The 20,962-nt window shown below is 47.5% G+C and overlaps 1 protein-coding gene across 1 annotated transcript in view; it reads right to left on the minus strand.

The window, feature by feature from the left end:
- COG6 (component of oligomeric golgi complex 6) overlaps positions 1 to 20,962 on the minus strand; it is a 141,350-nt gene that overhangs the window by 73,890 nt on the left and 46,498 nt on the right. Inside the window, exon 5 of the mRNA XM_075334594.1 lies at positions 2,182 to 2,293. Within this exon, the coding sequence (XP_075190709.1) occupies positions 2,182 to 2,293 (112 nt within the window). The remainder of the gene's footprint in view (positions 1 to 2,181; positions 2,294 to 20,962) is intronic.

Here is a 20,962-nt window from a genome sequence, read left to right on the forward strand (position 1 = left end):
TAAACAGATAATGGAGGCTAGAACAGTGCAAAAACCTATCCAAGCATACCTGTTTCATTGCCACCTGTTCCGGGGACCTGAAAGCACAACAGTTGTGGGGGACCTGAAAGCGCACTGGTGAAGAGGGTGGGCGGGGGGATGGGCGGACAGACCTGAAAGTGCAGCAGGAGGCGGGGGGGGGACGACACCTGAAAGCGCACCGGGGGAAGGGGGGGTAGGGGAGTTGACACCTGAAAGCACACCGGGGAAAGAGGGACCTGAAAGCGCGGGACCTGAAAGCGCACCGTGGGGGAAGGGGGGCTGAAAGCGCACCGGGGGGGGGGGGGACCTCAAAGTGCACGGGAGGACTTGAAAATGCACCAGGGGGCGCACAAGTGCACTTCTAGTCCTCAACTCCTCTTGCCTTATCCCCAGTCAGTGACAACATTCTCTGCTTCTTAATCGACAGTGGAGAATAGAGGTGACTTTACGTAGAAATCTACTTATGTAGACGAGCTTCTGACTCCATTGTCAATCATGACATGGGGACGACTCCAATGGGGAGAAGTAGAGAGGACATGAGCACTGTGAGTGCAGATACTCCCACTGATTGTTTTGGGGCACTAATTTACTTATGAATAATAGACCAATTTAAGAGCAAAAGTGCACTAGATAGCGACGAGACAGGTATCCTTGGATAGGTCTTACACCCCCTTCGCCTGCAGCATCTCTGATTGCCTAGGGTAACTAACAGATTTCCTTTTTAGAAGTATAGAAGCAGCAGAAAAATCCATTAATATTACAACCGCTGAACACCAATAATGCTGTGCTGTTTCAATGTTAATGTGTAAACTTTTATACATAATAGAAAGAATATAGCAACCCTGTATTAGGCTGTGTGCCCACGTGTGCGTATTGCATGCAGTTACGCTGCTTTATGCATGCGTCCTGTGTCCCCAGCACAATCTATGAAGATTGTGCATAATCCATGCCCACGTTGCGTTTTAGAACGCAGTGATTTGCATTATGCCAAATCGCTGCGTTCTAAAAAGCAACATGCCACTTCTTTCGTGCGCTCTGCATGCTGTCTCCATTCTGTCTATAGGGAGAGGCAGCATCCAGAGCGCACGAATTCTGCAGTCACCAAAGTTTCAGAACGGAGCTTTTCAGCTGCGCTGTGAAGCGCACATGCAGTGATATTACGCTGCGGTGCAGAGCGCACACACGTGGGCACATAGCCTTACTTTGTTTTATTTATCTGAACCTTGTCCTGAATTACCCTTACCCTATAGCCCAGAAGTACAATCTTATTTCTGCTCGTTGGTGCTGCAACTAGTCGACAAGTAACAGAACAGTGGATCTGTCACCAGATTTGACAATGCAAGCTGCATATATTATTAAGGTAATTAGATATATTAGGCCTGATGAGGCTGGTATACTAAGGCTGGGGCCACACGGGGCACTACTGCGATGCTCGCATGAGACTCGGCTTGCGCTGGCAGCACAGCAGGAGCCGAGTGTCATATGAGTGTGCCTGCATCTGAGGTCCGATCATGTGAGCGGACCTCAGCTGCGGAGGGCGCGCTGGCATGGAGGAGGGGAGGGGGGGATTTCTCTCCCTTTCTCCTCCATAGTCGGCTATTGCCATTCTCGCACTGCACTGGCAGTACACCGGTGTAATGCGAGTGCAGTGCGATTTTTCTCTCGCCCCATTCACTTGAATGGGTGCGAGAGAAAGAGTCTCGCATTAGTCTCAGCATGCTGCGATTGTTTTCTCAGTCCGATTAGGGCTGAGAAAATAATCGCTCATGTGTGCTGAAACACAGGCTAGAATTGGTCCGAGGGGAATGCGATGTTCTATCGCACTCCACTCGCACCTATTTTCTCGCCGTGTGACTTAGGCCTTACTTGAAACCCCATGTCAGAATGGATGTATAATTGATGTTATGTCATGTGAATGCTGCAGCCAATCAGCAGTCACTGATCAGCTACCTTTCGGTATTCCATCAGAGTAGATGTCTGCATTGATGGTATTGTGAAGGCTACAGCCAATCAGTGACTGTTGATTGGCTGGAAACATGCGCGCCTCCGTGTCTCAGTGTGTTGCAGGTCGTAAAGAGACACCATAGGAGAATGTGTCGTGTCACCCAAGGCTTGCTAGTATCACTAGGATTTCAGCGTTGCCCAAACTTTACTCTTTACCTCTGTTAAGGGTCCTTCATGAGTTCCTCGAAGGATATTTATTTCATCAGACGTGAGCTGAAACTTTTCTAAGAAAGCGTCTGCGACCTGGGCTCGAATTTCTAATCGTTGACTGCAAAAATATAAAATTAATTAAATTAATTTAAAAAAAAAAATGAAAACACAATACACAAACACAGTATATGTTATTATACACACAAGTTTTATATCAATAATATTGGATAAAATCTGCAGATTGTTATTGCCGCTGCCATAACATCCAGCAATTATGTAAAATATGAACTGTCCAAGATGCAGAATACATCCAAGATCTAATACAGATGAATCTGTAAGGCCTCATTCACACATCTGTACTTTTGTATCGGTGTTTGTTTGCCAAAGACAGGAAAGGAACTTACAGAGAAAAACTATAATTGTAAGATTGACCCCTGCTCTGAGTTTTGGAGACGCTCCTGGTATTGGCAAATACTGATGTGTGAATGAGGCCTAAGGGCAAAGGTGTACATGGGGAGGGGAATAATGGAAAAATGCTAATTGGAGTTTGCTATAAGCCTCCTAACATACCTGAACAAATAGAGGGTGAAATGCTGGAACAAATTGAAAAGGCAGCTAATAATAATAAGCGGGTTCTTATTATGGGGGATTTCAACTATCCAGACATTCAGTGGGATATAGAATCTTCTGGTTCTGCTAAATGCTGTAAGTTCTTATCTACCATTCAAGACCATTTCCTCTCTCAGATGGTAGGTGAACCGACCAGGGGAGATAATTTGCTAGATCTGGTCCTGTCAAATAGACCGGATACAATTTCAGATCTACAGGTCCGGGAGCACTTGGGCACCAGCGATCATAATATGGTAAGCTTCAACATACGGTAATATTCAATAGAACATTTCAAAGGGGGAATGCTAAAACCTGGAATTTTAGGAAAGCTGATTTCAACAAATTAAGGGAAGAGCTTAAATGTGTAGATTGGGACAAAGTCATGGTAACTGGGGATACTGAACATAAATGGGGTAAGTTTAAGGATATACTACTAGAGTCCTGTAAAAAACGTATACCCTCTGGTAATAAAATGTCCAGGAATAAAAAGAAACCACTATGGATAAATAAGACTGTACAAAGTATAATAAAACAAAAACAAAGGGCATTTAAAATCTTAAAGGCTGAGAATACAGAAATAGCATTTCAGGAGTCTAAAGATATCAATAGGAAATGTAAAAAAGAAATCAAACAAGCAAAATTAGCTACTGAAACAAAAATCGCCAAGGACATTAAAATAAATCCCAAAATCTTTTATAAATACATTAATGCCAAAAGGAAAACAAAGGATAGTATTGGCCCCTTAAAATATAATAACAAGTTAGTTATAGAGGACAAACAAAAGACTGAGATATTAAATAGGCACTTCTCATCTATATTCACCAAGGAACTGACTGTACCAGGGATCATTCAACAAGTGAAAAATCAAAGTCCACCACCCGATATAATTAATTTAACACAAGATGAAGTACGCCTACGTCTGAGTAAATTAAACATTGACAAATCCCCAGGGCCAGATGGCATTCATCCACGAATATTGAGGGAATTGACCTCTGATATCGACAGACCGCTGTATCTCATCTTTTTAGACTCACTTGTAACAGGGTTGGTGCCTCAGGATTGGAGGATTGCTGATGTGGTACCGATATTTAAGAAAGGTAAGAGGGTAGATCCAGGCAACTACCGTCCAGTAAGCCTGACATCAGTAGTATGCAAAGTTTTTGAGGGCATTTTAAAGGATGACATGCAAAAATATATTGCAGAAAATAATATGATAACTGACAAACAGCATGGATTCATGAAAGATAAGTCGTGTCTAACCAACCTGTTGGGGTTCTATGAGGGGGTAAGTTCAAACCTGGATTTTGGTAATGCAGCTGATGTGATTTATTTGGACTTTGCAAAGGCATTTGATACTGTACCACATAATAGCCTTATACTAAAGCTCCAGAAGCAAGGACTAGGGGACACAATATGCAACTGGGTAAGGAATTGGCTAAAAGATAGGAAACAAAGAGTAGTCATAAATGGTACATTCTCTAAATGGGCTATAGTCAGCAGTGGGGTGCCGCAGGGATCTGTGCTTGGACCGATTCTTTTTACTCTCTTTATTAATGACCTTGTGGATGGGATTGATAGTACAGTGTCAGTCTTTGCCGATGACACCAAACTATGTAGGATATTAAAAACTGACCTGGATAGTACAATATTACAAAAAGATCTGGATAAGATGTCAGAATGGGCAGATACTGAGCAAATGGATTTAATGTTGATAAATGTAAAGTAATGCACCTAGGACGGAGTAATCCTATAGCTGCGTATACATTAAATGGAAGTAAACTCGGGACAACAGAACAGGAGAAAGACTTGGGTATTCTCATTACAAATAAGCTGAGCAGCAGCACTCAATGTCAAGCAGCAGCTGCTAAAGCAAACAAAATTTTAGGGTGTATAAAAAGAGAGATTAGATCCCGTGATCCCAACGTATTGTTACCCCTCTATAAATCACTTGTAAGGCCACATCTGGAATACGGGATCCAGTTTTGGGCTCCACATTTTAAAAAGGACATTCAGAAGTTAGAGTCAGTTCAAAGGCGGGCAACTAGACTATTACAAGGAATGGAGGCCTCACATATGATGACAGGTTGAAAAAGTTAGATATGTTTAGCTTAGAAAAAAGACGTCTCAGAGGAGATCTCATTTATATGTATAAATACATGTGTGGTCAATATAAAGGACTGGCACATGACTTATTTCTTCCAAAGACAGTACTAAGGACCAGGGGGCACTCACTGCGAGTGGAAGAAAAGCGATTCCGACACCTAAATAGGAAAGGGTTCTTTACAGTTAGAGCAGTCAGACTGTGGAATGCCCTACCACAAGAGGTAGTAATGGCAGATACTATAACAGCTTTTAAAAAAGGGCTGGATGATTTCCTCAGTACACACAACATTGTTGGTTATAAATGACTTAGTGACTAAATATAGAACTGGTGGAGGAAGGTTGAACTAGATGGACCTAGGTCTTTTTTCAACCTAAGTAACTATGTAACTATGTAACTATGTAGGAATAATGATGAACGCTGCAGTTCCGACCAGAAATTATCCCTTAGAATCCTGTTTAAAGGGAACAAATCACCAGGATTTTCGCATATAAGCTAAAACCAGTGCTATACTGGCACTACCAGGCTGATTCTATACATACCTGTAGTGGTAGCTCAGATGTTTAGGTTTTGAAATCCAAGAAAGTGAAGTTTGTAAAATGAGCAGCTTCTTGAGTGACAGTTGCACTGGAGCAGATCATATATTCATAGTCATCTCCTCCCCCCATTAGAATTAGCATAAGTATTAGGCTGGGGCCACACGGGGATTACTGCGATCCTCGCATGACACTCGGCTCACGCTGGCAGTACAGCAGAGCCGAGTGTCATGTTAGTGTCCCAAGCGACTGAGGTCCGACCATGCGAGCAGACCTCAGCTGCGGGGGCTGGAGCGGCACTGAGGAGGGGAGGGAGGGATTTATCTCCCTCTCTCCTCCGTAGACGGCTATTGCCATTCTCGCCCTGCACTTGCAGGACACCGGTGTACTGTGAGTGCAGTGCGATTTTTCTCTCGCCCCATTGACCTGAATGGGTGCAAGAGAAACAATGATCGCATTACAGTAACAGCATGCTGCGATTGTTTTCTCGGTCCGATTAGGGCTGAGAAAATAATTGCTCATGTGCGCTGACACACAGGCTAATATTGGTCTGAGATGAATGCGATTTTTTAATCGCACTCCACTCGCACCATTTTTCTCGCTGTGTGGCTTAAGCCCGCTTTACACGCTGCAATGTATCTTACAATGTGTCGGCGGGGTCACGTCGTAAGTGATGCACATCCGGCATTGTAAGGTACATTGTAGTGTGTGACAGGTACGTGCCATTGCGATTGAACGTTAAAACATTCATCGCATACACGTCGTTCATTCCTCATGAATTGAACGTCAGATTGTTCATCGTACCCGGGGTAGCACACATTGCTCCATGTGACACCCCGGGAACGATGAACAGATCTTACCTGCGTCCTGCGGCTCCCGCCGGCAATGCGGAAGGAAGGAGGTGGGCGGGATATTTACGTCTCCCTCATCTCTGCCCCTCCGCTTCTATTGGCCGGCTGCCGCGTGACGTCGATGTGACGCCGAACGTCCCTCCCATTCCAGGAAGTGGATGTTCGCCGCCCACATCAAGGTCGCATGGAAGGGTAAGTACGTGTGACGGGGGTTAATCGTTTGTAAGGCACGTGCAACAAATTGAACGTGCCACACATTTGATGGGGGCGGTTACGATGGCATACAATATCGTATACGAAATTGCAACGTGTAAAGCAGGCTTTAGGCCTAATACAAACGATTCACTTTGTCTAGCAGGACCTGTGGTGAGGTCATACCCATGTGACCTGGTATCCAGCTTTGGTGGCTGAAGCCTTGCCCCTTCTGGTCACATGGGTATGACCTCACCACAGGTCCTGCTAGACAAAGTGAATCGTTTGTATAATACTTATGCTAATTCTAACAGGGGGAGGGGATAACTATGAATATATTATCTGATCCTCAGCTGCTGTCACTCAAGAAGCTGCTCATTTTACAAACTTCACTTTCTTGGTTTTCAAAACCTAAACATCCGAGCTGACCACTACAGGTATGTAGACTCAGCCTGGCTTTAGCTTATATGCGAAAATCCTGGTGATTGGTTCACTTTAATAAAGTGTCACTAGGTGGCAGTAGAACATTACCTAAATCAATGAGAAAGTTTTGCTCCTGGACAGCATCAGACTTATAAGTGAATACTGTATATAGCGGAAGAGAACAGGATTTCATTTACACACTATAACATATTCACTCGACCAGTAAAAGAAAGTACATTCGACAAAGACGTCTAATTGTTATAAAACAATTCAAAAATGAAAATAAACCCTTCCCCAATCATATGATTTTCTTTCTTTTTTATGCTTTTGCTTTTTTCCTCCCTTTCTTCCAAGAGCCATAACTTTTTATTTTTATGTGAACACAGCCACATGTGATCTTGGATGTTGCAGGACAAGTTGGGCTTTTGAATGGCACCATCCATTTTATCATGTGCCGTACTGGGAAGCGGAAAATCCAAGTGCAACAAAACTGAGAAATAAAAGCGCAATTCCACTTACACTTATTGATATTTGAGCTAGATACGATGTTTTAATCATCTGTTATGGCTCATTTTTTGCTGCAGCGGATGACAAAACACAATTCTGCTATTTACAATCTTTATCTTATTACAGTGTTCATCTATGGACTTCATTTTATATTTTGATAGATCAGCATTTTACAGATGTGGAGATACCACCTATGTATTTTTCAGATTTCTTTATTTTTAATGGGGGAAGAGAGGGTGATTTCAACTTAAGGTTTTTTTACTAGTTTTGTTTCCATATTTTTAAAAACCATTTTAACTTTTCACTGCATTTTTGTTGTTTCCTAAGGAGACATGAACCAGTGATTGTCTAATGGCATGTACTATACACAGCAGTATCATATTATTGCTGTGTACAGCAAAAATCACTGTCTCCTATGAATGTCATGGGCTGCTGTTCATAGGAGCACAGTCATGGCACACAGGGGTCTTTTGTACAACCCAGGTATTATTATTATTTATTGATAGAGCACCATTGATTCCATGGTGCTGTATTTGAGAAGGGGTTACATACAGAATACATATATAAGTTACAGTAGACAGACTAGTACAGAGGGAAGAGGACCCTGCCCTTGCGGGCTTATATTCTGTAGGATTTTGGGAAGGAGACAATCGGTGGGGTGTTGATTGGGCAGCGGCTCCGCACAGTGGTGAGGCGGCTCCGCGCGGTGGTGAAGCAGTAGCTCTGGTGGTGGTGAAGCAGTGAGGTCATTTGAGATTATAGGCATTCCGGAACAGATGAGTTTTCAAGTTCCGTTTGAAGCTTGCAAGTGTGGCAGATAGTCTGACGTGTTGCGGCAGCAGATTCCAGAGGACAGGGGATGTTCGGGAGAAGTCTTGGAGGCGGTTGCATAAGGAGCGAATGAGAGAGGAGGAGAGAAGGAGATCTTGGGAGGACCGGAGATTACGTGTTGGAGTGTAGCGGGAGATTAGTTTGGAGATATACGGAGGAGACAGATTATGGACGGCTTTGTAGGTCAGTGTTAGTAGTTTGAATTGGAAACGGGGAGGATTGGGAGCCAATGGAGGGATTTGCAGAGAGGAGAAGCGGGGTGGAATTGAGGAGAGCGGTGGATCAGTCGGGCAGCAGAATTTTAGGATGGACTGGAGAGGTGCAAAATGGTTAGCATGGAGGCCACAGAGGAGGATGTTGCAGTAATCCAGGTGGGAGATTATGAGGGCATGCACTAGCATTTTTTTAGATTGCGAATTGAGGAAAGGACGTATTCTGGAAATGTTTTAGAGTTGAAACCATCCACACCACAGAATCGCAACGCGGGGTCTTCGATGGGAGTTTACAACAGTGCACCCGCAGGGCCCTGCACTGTAAATGCCACTGTCCCAGACTGACCGCAGCATTTAACAGGTTGGTAGTCGGGGAAGACGCTACTCCACACACAGCAATAAGAGGCAGGTGATAACTGGGTAACACAGCTGTCATCTGCCGGTAAAGAGGCAGGCTTAGCTCCTGAGCCCGCATCAAAGAAAGTGAGTAGACACATGACACAACATTACTTCATACATTAGTAAAGGGTTAAACAGTATCTACACTTTTTCATAAATCCATAGCACAGGAGAAAGAAACTTTGCAATATTTCTTAGATAAATGTGTTTCTTTCTCATTTATCAGTCACTATATGCTTCTTGCACTGATCAGTGAGTCTCAAAAACTGCTCAGATCTGTCAACAATACAAAATGCGTACAATCTATATATATAATTGCCTTATTCTGTCTGTCTGTCTGTCTGTCTGTCATGCTCCAAAATTGTGTCCTTACGGTGACACAAAGCTGATTGGCCGCTGGGCTCGCCATGGCCCCGCCCCCCCCACACGGATTGGCCTCTCGCCCCGGCTCTCTGCAGGCCCCACCCCCCTCACGCAATGCACGCTCGCTCTGGCCCAACTGACACGGAGCTCCGACTCCCAGGTGAGTACACACACACACATCAGATCACACTCACTCTCACACACACCTCACACATCACATCCACACACTCACAACATCCTGGGATATCGCTTGCTTCTACACCGGCTCCGTCATGATCCCAGCAGCGCCAGACATAACCTTGCGATGCTGGGATCTTGACGGAGCCCGTGAACGCTGGTAACCATTATACACATCGGGTAACTAAGGTCCCTTGGTTACCCGATGTGTATCATAGTTACCAGCGTACACCGGCTCCCGGTACGCATGTGCAGGGAGCCCGCATTATACTCCTCTCCCCCCAGGACTACTCCTCCTATTACAGTCCTCCTATTATACTCCTCTCTGAGTATAATAGGAGAACTATTATAGCATGGGGGATGTAGCACGATGGGGGGTGCGTAGCATGGGGGATGTAGCACGATGGGGAGTGCGCAGCATGGGGGATGTAGCACGATGGGGAGTGCGCAGCATGGCGGATGGAGCACGATGGCGGGTGCGCAGCATGGGGGATGTAGCACGATGGGGAATGCGCAGCATGGGGGATGTAGCACGATGGGGGATGTAGCACGATGGGGGATGTAGCACGATGGGGGGTGCGCAGCATGGGGGATGTAGCACGATGGGGAGTGCGCAGCATGGGGGATGTAGCACGATGGGGAGTGCGCAGCATGGGGGAAGTAGCACGATGGGGAGTGCGCAGCATGGCGGATGGAGCACGATGGGGGGTGCGCAGCATGGGGGATGTAGCACGATGGGGAGTGCGCAGCATGGGGGATGTAGCACGATGGGGAGTGCGCAGCATGGGGGATGTAGCACGATGGGGGGTGCGCAGCATGGGGGATGGAGCACGATGGGGAATGCGCAGCATAGGGGATGGGGCACGATGAGGGGTGCGCAGCATGGGGGATGCAGTACGATGGGAGGTGCACACCTCCCCCCAACACACACACACACACACACACAGGGAACCACAAACACCGCCATACACAGACACCCACACACACAGACAACACCCAACACACAAACACCGCGGCATACATAAATATACGCACATACCGCACAACACACACATTGCACAAAACATACCTCCCCCCAAAACACACCACACCCACACAAACCGCGCAACACACACACACACAACGCGACAGACACACAGCGCTCCACAAACACCGCAACACACATACAACACCGCTCTCACCCCCCGCCACACCCAGACAACACCCAGAACATGTACAGCGCCCTACACAAACACTTGGTAACTACACACAACAACATCTATATCATATATATATATATATATATATATATATATATATATATATATATATATATATATATATATATATATATATATTGTGAGACTGTGACCGGGGTTATCTATGACGGCCGGTATGTCTCGCCCCGGTTGTGCTCACTCCATGATAGAAAGTAAATCCACTCTAGGGTTAATGCTGTTTCCCTACAGGCTGAAGGAAGGGTTAAATAGAATCAGGAACAAGGGCAGGTGTGCCGGGTGTGGGGGAGTGAACACAACTCCCTGAGCTCTCTGCTGGAGAGGCACATGTATATTGTTGTGGACTTTTGTTTGGACATTAAAACCGTGTGCTGTGAACCTTAATGCCTGGATCCCGTGTCTTCTGCTGCGCAGCCGACCGTGCTACCTCACATATGGTGGAGAATCGGCGGGCATGACAGCCGGTGAGGTGTAGCATCCATCCCTGGTGACCCAGCAGCACATGTCCTGGATTCGAGCGGCTATACTACAGCCCAAACCCGGTGACGCCATGGAGGACATACTAAGGCAGCAGCAACAGACCAATGCACAGCTACAAGAGGCTAATGCACAGCAGCAACAGACCAATGCACACCTGCTCCGGGCGTTGGAACGTCAGCAGCAATCCTTGCAAGCGCAGGAAAAAAGGCACCAAGAACAGATGGTTCTCCTGGCCAAGTCGATCCGTGCCGGACCAGCAGCAACAACCCCGGGACCGGGTGACGACGGCAGCGTCCGGAAAGCGGTGAGACAAGCGTTGCAAAAGATGACCCCGGGGGATGATGTGGAAGCGTTCCTGGCGGTGTTTGAGCGGGTGGCCGAGAGGGAAAAGCTGCCGACCCCCCCAGTGGGCTGAGGTATTGTCGCCCTATCTGACGGGGGAACCCCAAAAAGCGTACCTGGACCTCTGTACCGAGGACGCCATTGACTATGTGACCCTAAAAGCCGAAATACTGGCTCGGCTGGGGGTGAATACCTATGTACGGGCTCAGCGGGTAAATCAGTGGTTCTATGAGGAAGCCAAACCCGTACGCTCCCAGGCCTATGACTTGTTGCATCTTGTAAAAAAGTGGTTGCAGCCTGACACTCTGAGCCCGGCGCAAATGGTGGAAAGGGTAGTAGTGGATCGTTTTGTGCGCACTTTACCCGTCACCGTTCAACGGTGGGTAGGACAGGGTGACCCGAGTACCCTCGACCAATTAGTGTCCCTGGTAGAGCGGCATGTGGCTACGCAGGACTTGATACGGGACACTGAGACTTTGCTTACCGCCCGTCGGTCCGGCCCCTCCAAGCCTAGGGCCAAGGACCCCCCGCTGACAACGGTGCAGGAGTCCCCTACCGTCCCATATGAGGCCGCGGCCGCCATTCCTGAGGTCCGGAAGGTTCTGTACCCTAAACGACAACCCGTCAAGGGGGTTTCCGTCCCCATTAGATGTTGGCGATGCCAGCGGGTGGGGCATATGGAAGCCCAGTGTCCACTCACCACGGAGCCCATGGATTGTGGGGTTACCCGGCGGGGTTCAATGTATGCTCAGGTGGTGTGTACCGCTGACCTGGTCTCCCCAGAGATGGAGCCCCACTTGTGCCAAATACAGGTGAATGGATGTCCGGTTACAGGATTGTTGGATTCCGGAAGCTTAGTGACCCTTGTGCGATCCACCTTGAGGGCTAAAGTAAAGGCCACAGGACGTACCGTGGGGGTGGTTTGCATACATGGGGACCGCCGAGACTATCCCACAGGGATTGTCACCATCACAGCACCTTGCGGTCAGGTGCAACATGAGGTGGGACTTCTTAACACTCTTCCCTATGACGTGATCCTAGGAAGGGATCTGCCCTATTTTTGGACTTTATGGAAGGGACCCCCTAAGTCTCCTCAGATATTGGTCAGTCCGGGACCTGAGCCCTACAATCCTGAATCCGGGACACCTGCCGTAGGGGTCCCCATGATAGGGACAGAATGTGAACCCGATAGGTCGCCCCTAGAGGTATTGGCAGGAGAGGCTGAGACGGTCGAACCCATCCCGGAGTTGGAGGCGTCCCCGGATACGTTTGGGACTGCCCAACTCCAGGACCCTACATTAATACATGCCCGGAGTCGGGTGACAGTAATTGACGGGGTGGCACAGCTGCCCGGTGCCCAGGTAAGGTACCCCCATTTCGCTCTTAAGCAGGATTTACTCTACCGGGTAGATGAAATACGGGGCGTGGGGGTAGAGCAGTTGGTGGTGCCCCAGCCGCATCGTCGGTGGGTCCTCGACTTGGCTCATAAACACCTGATGAGTGGCCACCTAGGGGTCAAGAAAACGCAGGAGCGAATATTGCAAAGGTTCTATTGGCCCGGGGTTTTTGGGGAGGTAAAACGGTTCTGCGAAACCTGCCCGGAGTGTCAGCTTACCGCACCCCTGACCCATTTTCGCAGTCCGTTGGTACCGTTACCCATTATAGAAGTCCCTTTTGAACGGATAGGGATGGATCTGGTGGGGCCCCTCGTAAAGTCCGCTCGAGGGCACCAACACATCCTAGTGATCGTTGACTATGCCACCCGGTATCCCGAGGCGATACCTCTCAGACATACTGCAGCAAAGCTTATAGCTCGGGAGTTGTTTGCTGTGTTCTGCCGGGTGGGGTTGCCCAAGGAGATCCTTACGGATCAGGGGACCCCATTCATGTCTAAAGTGACCAAAGAGCTATGCCGGCTACTCCAGATCAAGCAGTTGCGTACGTCTGTGTATCATCCTCAAACGGACGGTTTAGTCGAGCGTTTCAATAAAACCCTGAAAACCATGCTCAAAAGGGTCATTGCAAAAGACGGGAAAGACTGGGATATGATGCTTCCCTATTTGATGTTTGCCATCCGTGAGGTGCCACAGGCATCCACGGGGTTTTCGCCTTTTGAATTGTTATACGGGCGACATCCCCGGGGATTGTTGGACCTGGCAAAGGAAACATGGGAGCAAGAGCCCACCCCCCATAAAAGTGTGATTGAACACATTTTGGGTATGCAGAACCGCATAAGCGCGGTCATGCCAATTGTGAAGGAGCATTTACAGGAGGCTCAGGCCGCGCAAAGCGGCCGCTACAATAGACAAGCCACCGTGCGGACCTTTAAACCCGGGGATCGGGTGTTGGTATTAATCCCCACGGCGGAGAGTAAATTCCTGGCTCAGTGGAAAGGTCCCTACGAGATAAAGGAAAGAGTCGGGGTGGTTAACTATAAAGTATTGCAGCCCGGTAGGCGGAAACCTGAACAAATATACCATGTCAACCTATTAAAACCTTGGCAGGAACGGGAAAGCCTGATGGCTGTTTTTTCCCCATCTCCCTCCTCTTCGGGTCGTTCACCTCCGGCTCCAGCGACCTCCGGAGAGGACGAACCGGAAGTAAGGATTGGAGAAGCCCTCACCAAGACTCAGAGGCGAGAGGCCAGACGGTTGGTTCAGCAGAACCCCGATGTCTTATCCGAGCTGCCCGGTAGGACCAGTCTGATACGACATGATATTGTCACCGAGCCCCACTTGAAGGTACGCCTGAAGTCATACCGGGTACCGGAGGCTCGACGACAAGCCATATCGGAGGAAGTAAAGACAATGTTACGCCTGGGGGTCATCGAAAAATCCCGGAGTGAATGGGCTAGTCCGATTGTCCTAATACCAAAACCCGATGGCTCCTTAAGGTTCTGCAATGACTTTAGGAGATTGAACGAAATATCCAAGTTCGATCTCTACCCCATGCCCAGGGTGGATGAGCTGATTGATAGGCTGGGACAGGCGCGGTATTTTACCACGCTCGACCTGACCAAGGGGTACTGGCAGGTGCCACTGACGGAGTCCGCCAAGGAGAAAACCGCTTTTGTTACGCCGGAGGGTCTCTTCCACTATGTTGTCTTGCCTTTTGGGTTACATGGCGCTCCGGCCACGTTCCAGAGGTTGATGGACTTAGTGCTGGAACCCCACCAGGCGTATGCATCAGCGTACCTTGATGACATTATTTACAGCTCTGATTGGCAGACCCACTTGGAACAGGTACAAGCGGTGGTGGACGCGCTTCGAACAGCCGGATTGACAGCCAATCCCAAGAAATGTGCGTTGGGACTCACGGAAGCCCGCTACTTGGGCTACGTGATAGGCCAAGGAGTGATTAAGCCCCAAATTAACAAGGTTGAGGCGATCCAGAAGTGGCCTAGACCCCTGACCACGAAGCAGGTTAGGGCCTTCCTGGGTATCGTGGGGTACTACAGGAGGTTTGTAAAGGATTTTGCGGGACTATCAGCCCCCTTGACGGACCTTCTCAAAGGCAAGAAGTCCGTCATGGTGCGCTGGACTCCGCAGGCCGAGGACTCCTTCCGGGCCCTGAAGGGGGTCCTGTGCGGACAGCCCATTCTCGTACACCCTGATTTCCGGAAGGAGTTCATAGTACAGACTGACGCCTCAGAGGTCGGCCTGGGGGCAGTGCTGTCTCAGGTGGTTCAGGGGGAGGAACACCCCGTCACCTTCTTAAGTAGGAAGCTCACCCCTCCCGAGCGGAATTATAGCGTAGTGGAGAAGGAGTGCCTGGCGATCAAGTGGGCCTTGGAGTCCCTACGCTATTACCTGCTGGGACGGCAGTTTCGCTTGGTGACGGATCACTCTCCACTGGTCTGGATGAGGTCCGCCAAGGAACGGAATGCCCGGGTTACCCGGTGGTTCCTTTCTCTGCAGAACTTCCGGTTTACGGTTGAACATAGGGCCGGTAGGTTGCAGGGCAACGCCGATGCCTTGTCCCGCGGCCCGTGTTTGATGGCGGGAGTTCAACCCCGCACGCTTGAACTGAGGGGGGGGGTATGTGAGACTGTGACCGGGGTTATCTATGACGGCCGGTATGTCTCGCCCCGGTTGTGCTCACTCCATGATAGAAAGTAAATCCACTCTAGGGTTAATGCTGTTTCCCTACAGGCTGAAGGAAGGGTTAAATAGAATCAGGAACAAGGGCAGGTGTGCCGGGTGTGGGGGAGTGAACACAACTCCCTGAGCTCTCTGCTGGAGAGGCACATGTATATTGTTGTGGACTTTTGTTTGGACATTAAAACCGTGTGCTGTGAACCTTAATGCCTGGATCCCGTGTCTTCTGCTGCGCAGCCGACCGTGCTACCTCACAATATATTATATATATATATATATATTATATATATATATATATATCTATAACAAAAATCATACATGAACTACACAATACGTAAATTCTAGAATACCCGATGCGTAGAATCGGGCCACCTTCTAGTGTAAAATAAATATCTTAGACCTGATGAAGCTGATGTACTGGTGTGTAAATCCAAGTCAGAACAGCTGTGTAATCTGTTTTAAGGTTTTCCTAGCTGGACTCATAAAATACTAATTTTATTTTTAAGTTTTTTTATACAACTATTCTAATGTGGCTTTTAAAAGGGGTGATGCATGCTGCACAAACAGTGAGCAGCATGAACAACTGCAGACGTTCTATTATTCTCCGAAACGCCAGTGCATTTCAGAAAAAAATATATTTTGAAGATCTAGATTGTGACCATAGGCTGAAGACCAGACCCGCTGCAAGTGGGTGAAACATCCTTGCATTTATATTGCGCGAGACCTGTCAATCACCTGAGCAGCACTGAAGAGGTGGCCCATAGGCAGCGCAGGACTTGACTCGGGTGTCGACCTGAAGTGGAAATTCATAGGCTAGCAAGAGTTAATCCCCGATAGTCTGCTTCTTAGTCTCCTTTGATCACATGTTGTGGGGAAGCCAATCACATCTGCTCCCCTCCTATAAATGCTGGCTACATTGTTCCACCTATGCCAGCTATAGCTTATCTTAGCTAGTCTGGTGAGGGGTTGTGATCTAGACTATATGGTGGTTGTTATACTTGTTGCCGAGTGCGGTTGTGGAATTAACCTTTGCTGCCTTTTTGTTGTTACCTTCCTGCTCTTGCTTTACTCCTGAGACTCTAATGGTTTATTCCTGTGTGTGCAGGGTGTCAGAGTTTTGATTTTCCATTGTCTGTCTTTATCTGTTTTCAATCACACTCCTGCCCCATTCTTCCCTGGTGCGAGGGGGAGGTATCAGAATAGAACTGGTCAGGAGCATAGCCAGGAACGAGAGTCAGACATCTCCACCATCAGGAGTAACCCTTAGATTAGGAATAACCTAGGGTCCACTAGCATGGGGGACAGCATGGGAGCCCCTGTCCCCCCGCTATCCTAACAGTCACCTCACACTTAGCTGGCGGATACTTTGAAGACACAAAGAACCAGCCAGGGACAGTGCCAGACTAGTCTGGTCTCCAGACGAATCATTAGGCCCTGTGCGCACTTGCCGGTTTTTGTCGCGGATTTCCTGCGGTTTTGCTGCATGTTTCGCTGCAGAAAATGTTCATAATATCTCTGCAGTGATTCACCAGAAAAACCTTTGGGAAAAAAAAATGCTGTGCGCACTATGCGGAATTTGACAGCTGCATGTTTTGCTGCGGGATTCCCGCAGCAAAAACGATTGCATGTCACTTCTTTTCCGCAGGTAGCTGCGGGATTTCACTCCATTGCCTGCAATGTAATCGTGAAATCCCACAGGGAATAATGCAGGTAGAAAATTCTGTGCGATTCATTGCGTTTTCCTGCGTTATTCCCTCCGGTATTTCGCGGTTTATCTGCGGTAATGTACATTGCTGCCTGCGGTTTCCAGGGAAGTGATGTCAAGACAGGAAGAGGAAGCAAAGCAGAGTATTCACACACATAACAGACATACAATACACACATATCGCATTCACACACAAACATATAGAATACACATAGAAATCAAACGGAAATATAGAAAGAAAAAAAAAACACGTGGGCTCCGCCGTATTTATACCGTCCAGCCGAGGTAAGCACACAGCGACGGCCCAGTATTCTCAGGCTGGGGAGGACGAGGGCCAGGGTTAATGCCCCTCCCCCATCCCGCAGCCGAGAATATCAGCCCGCAGCTGCCCCGGGACTGTCGCATCCATTATGCGGCAGTACCGGAGTGTCCACAGCTCTTCCTGTTGCCGTGATGCGGTTGCAGACAGGGTAATAAGGAGTTAATGGCGGCGGATCGCCGCCACTGAGTCCAGGCTTGATCATGGCAGGGTCTATGGGACAGCTGACATGATCAACCCGTAAGTAAAGTGAAAAAACACACACCCCGAAAAATCCTTTATTTTAAATAAAACACAAATAAGCCTCCTCGTTCACCCTTTTATTAACCCCCCCCCCCCCCCCGAAACACACAGCTCCGGCGTAATCCACGTCCTGCGATGCTAGCATCCAGCTGCGACTGACACTGACACACTGCTGAATGCAGCCTCGCAGCAAGACAGCAGAGAGGTAACCACAGGGCATTTCCCACGGCCGGTAATATGAAGTCACATTACTGCTCGGGAGAAATGCAGCGATCTGTCCTCTATCTATTCCTCTATTTTTCTATTTGTCTATTTATCTATCTATCTACTATCTACCTCAGAAGGAAATGATTTTTTTTTTATTTTTTTTCTTCAATGTGCTTTATTGCATTGAATGCAATAAAACACATGTACCAACCCGCACACGGCAAATCCGCGGCAATACCACGAACAATACCGCGGGTGCGGTAATCTTTCAGACCCTGCGGAATTTTCTTAAGAAAATTCCGTTTTCCAGTGCGCACAGGGCCTAAAAGTATACTTTCTCTGAAACACCGGAGCATTTCAGTGAATATACCTGGCTGTAATCGTGCAGCCAGGCTTTGATTCACAATACAAGGTATGTACATTTATTAAATAGATGCGAGACCTGATGAGATTGACATACTTACTTTTAAATGGAATGGGTCAGGCGATTTATGAGCAGGATAAATCGCCTGACCCATTCCATTTAAAAGTAAGTATATCAATCTCATCAGGTCTCGCATCTATTTAATAAATGTACATACCTTGTATTGTGACCTAAAATACTAATGTAAATAAAATAAGAATAAAGCCCAAGTAATGCGTTCCTTCTCCTTCCAGTGGAGCGCAGAGATGCCTAGTCACCGGCTTATAATTCTGCGTAAAGAAATGAGATGGAACAAAAGTTTCATTGAAAACTTAAGACGTGTCCCAAGAAGACAAAAGGTAACAGATCATGGGAATGTTCCATGGCCCAGTCCTGCTTTCTGATCCCAGGAGGGTCCTAATGAAGCCCCCTTCCCTGCCTCTCCTGTTTCCATGGTAACCAGATTCCGCTGTTAGAGCTCTCATGCTGTTCAGAAAGCGACGGTCCATTTTCAGTTGCTGGGAGTACAACAGGGGCCTGTTCTGTGACAATACAATGCCGCCCCGAGTGACTTTCATTCATGCGCCGCTGCACGCCTGTTTCGCCTCTTACAATTATGTCATAACCCTGTAAATAATCAGAATAGAAAAGATCGGGAGAACTAAACTAAACAAGATCATTAATAAAAGCTGGTGTAAGCGCGCTAATAATCTCACCATGTAAAGATACATTTCCCGCCAGTGGGGCCTGTAGTACACAAGCCTTTTACTTTACTTGGTAGAAGCCCCTGTCTGCGGGGGTCCGCTGCATGGTAAACTGATCAGAAACAAGATGGTGCGCCCACACTATGGAAATGGGACGTTATATTATATTAACTACATTAAAATCAGCCACAGGGGAAACTACACGCCCCATCCAGGGGCAGAAGCTGTACAGCTCCAAAGCCTGCGAGAAGAGGACTGCTTGTGTATTGGAGCAGAAGAGACGCCGAGCGCTCGCTCTGTAATATATACTAATGTTCTGAACCCGGAAACCCATACAATATATAGAAAATAAATAGATCTCCTTCTATATAGACGGATAAGCCATCAATTATCTGATCAGTGCATATCAGACTCTTGAACTATGTGCACACGGTGTGTTTTAGATTCTGGCACAGCCGCCGAGTGTTCCCAGATGAAACTGCTTAAGGAAAACACCTACTGTCGTTTGCCATAGGTGAAACTGCTTCAGAAAAACGCCTACTGTCGTTTGCCATAGGCAAAACGGCTATAGAAAATCGCCTACGGTCGTTTGCCATAGGCAAAACTGATTCAACCACCTAATGACGTTTGCAATAGGCTAAACTGTTTCAGGAAAATGCCTACTGACGTTTGCCATAGGTGAAACTGCTTCAGAAAAACGCCTACTGTCGTTTGCTATAGGCGAAACTGCTTCAGGAAAATGCCTACTGTCGTTTTCCATAGGTGAAACTGCTTCCAATGACCGCCTCCTGTCATTTGCCATAGGCAAAACTACTTCAGGAAAATGCCTACTGTCGTTTGCTATAGGCGAAACTGCTTCAGAAAATCGCTTACTGTCGTTTGCCATAGGCAAAACTGCTTGAGCAAAACACCTACTGTCGTTTGTCATAGATAAAAACTGCTTGAGGAAACCACTTACTGTCATTTGCCACAGGCAAAACTACGTCAGAAAAATGCCTACTAGAATTTGCCATAGGTGAAACGGATTCAGAAAACCACCTACTGTCATTTGCCATAAGCAAAAGTGCTTAAGAAAATTGCCTACTGTCGTATGCTATAGGTCAAAACTGCTTGAGGAAACAGTCTACTGTCGTTTGCCATAAGCATCTTTGCTGTCATTCCAGCCATGTCTTCTATACTATACTATGAAGTAAAAAGAATAAGTGTGTCACTTCTTTCATCCACGTCAGTGATTTCGAACTCTGAAGCTGTTAAAAAAAGTGATTAAGACAGAAGAGGTGCACAGAAATGTCAATTTGCCATTGCTGTGCATTATGTTGAATTCAGAGAGCACTTTGGCTGAGTTTTAGGAAGTAAAATCCACCTATAAAAGACAGTGTGCACAGAGCCATAGGCTGCATTTACACTGGCCGATAATTCATCAGACACTAAGGCTACTTTCACACATCCGGTTTTTGCTGAGCGACACAATACGAGCTTTGCAGAAAAAACGCAACTGTTTTTGTTTTGCCGCCGCTTGCGTTTTTTCTGCATAGACTTGCATTAGCGCCATATTGTGCCGCATGGCCTTGCGTTGCGTCTGGGTTTTGCCGGATGCGGTATATTTAGCCCATGCGGCGGCCAGATAGAAGGTTGCCTGGCACGTTTTTTTGTGCGGCGAAAAAAAACGCATCGCGCTGGATCCGGCGTCCTGCGGCAAAAACAGCATCCGGGAGCCGGATGCGTTTTTTTTTGCACTGCGCATGCTCAGTATCAAGCCGCATCTGTCAAAAAACGGACAGGTCGCATGGAAAAACTTATGCAACAGATCCGTTTTTTCCGCCACATCCGTTGCATGGGTTTTTGAGCCGGATTGAGCCGCACTGCAAA

The sequence above is a fragment of the Anomaloglossus baeobatrachus genome, chromosome 2, assembly GCF_048569485.1.
Source record: "Anomaloglossus baeobatrachus isolate aAnoBae1 chromosome 2, aAnoBae1.hap1, whole genome shotgun sequence".
Taxonomy (NCBI): domain Eukaryota; kingdom Metazoa; phylum Chordata; class Amphibia; order Anura; family Aromobatidae; genus Anomaloglossus; species Anomaloglossus baeobatrachus.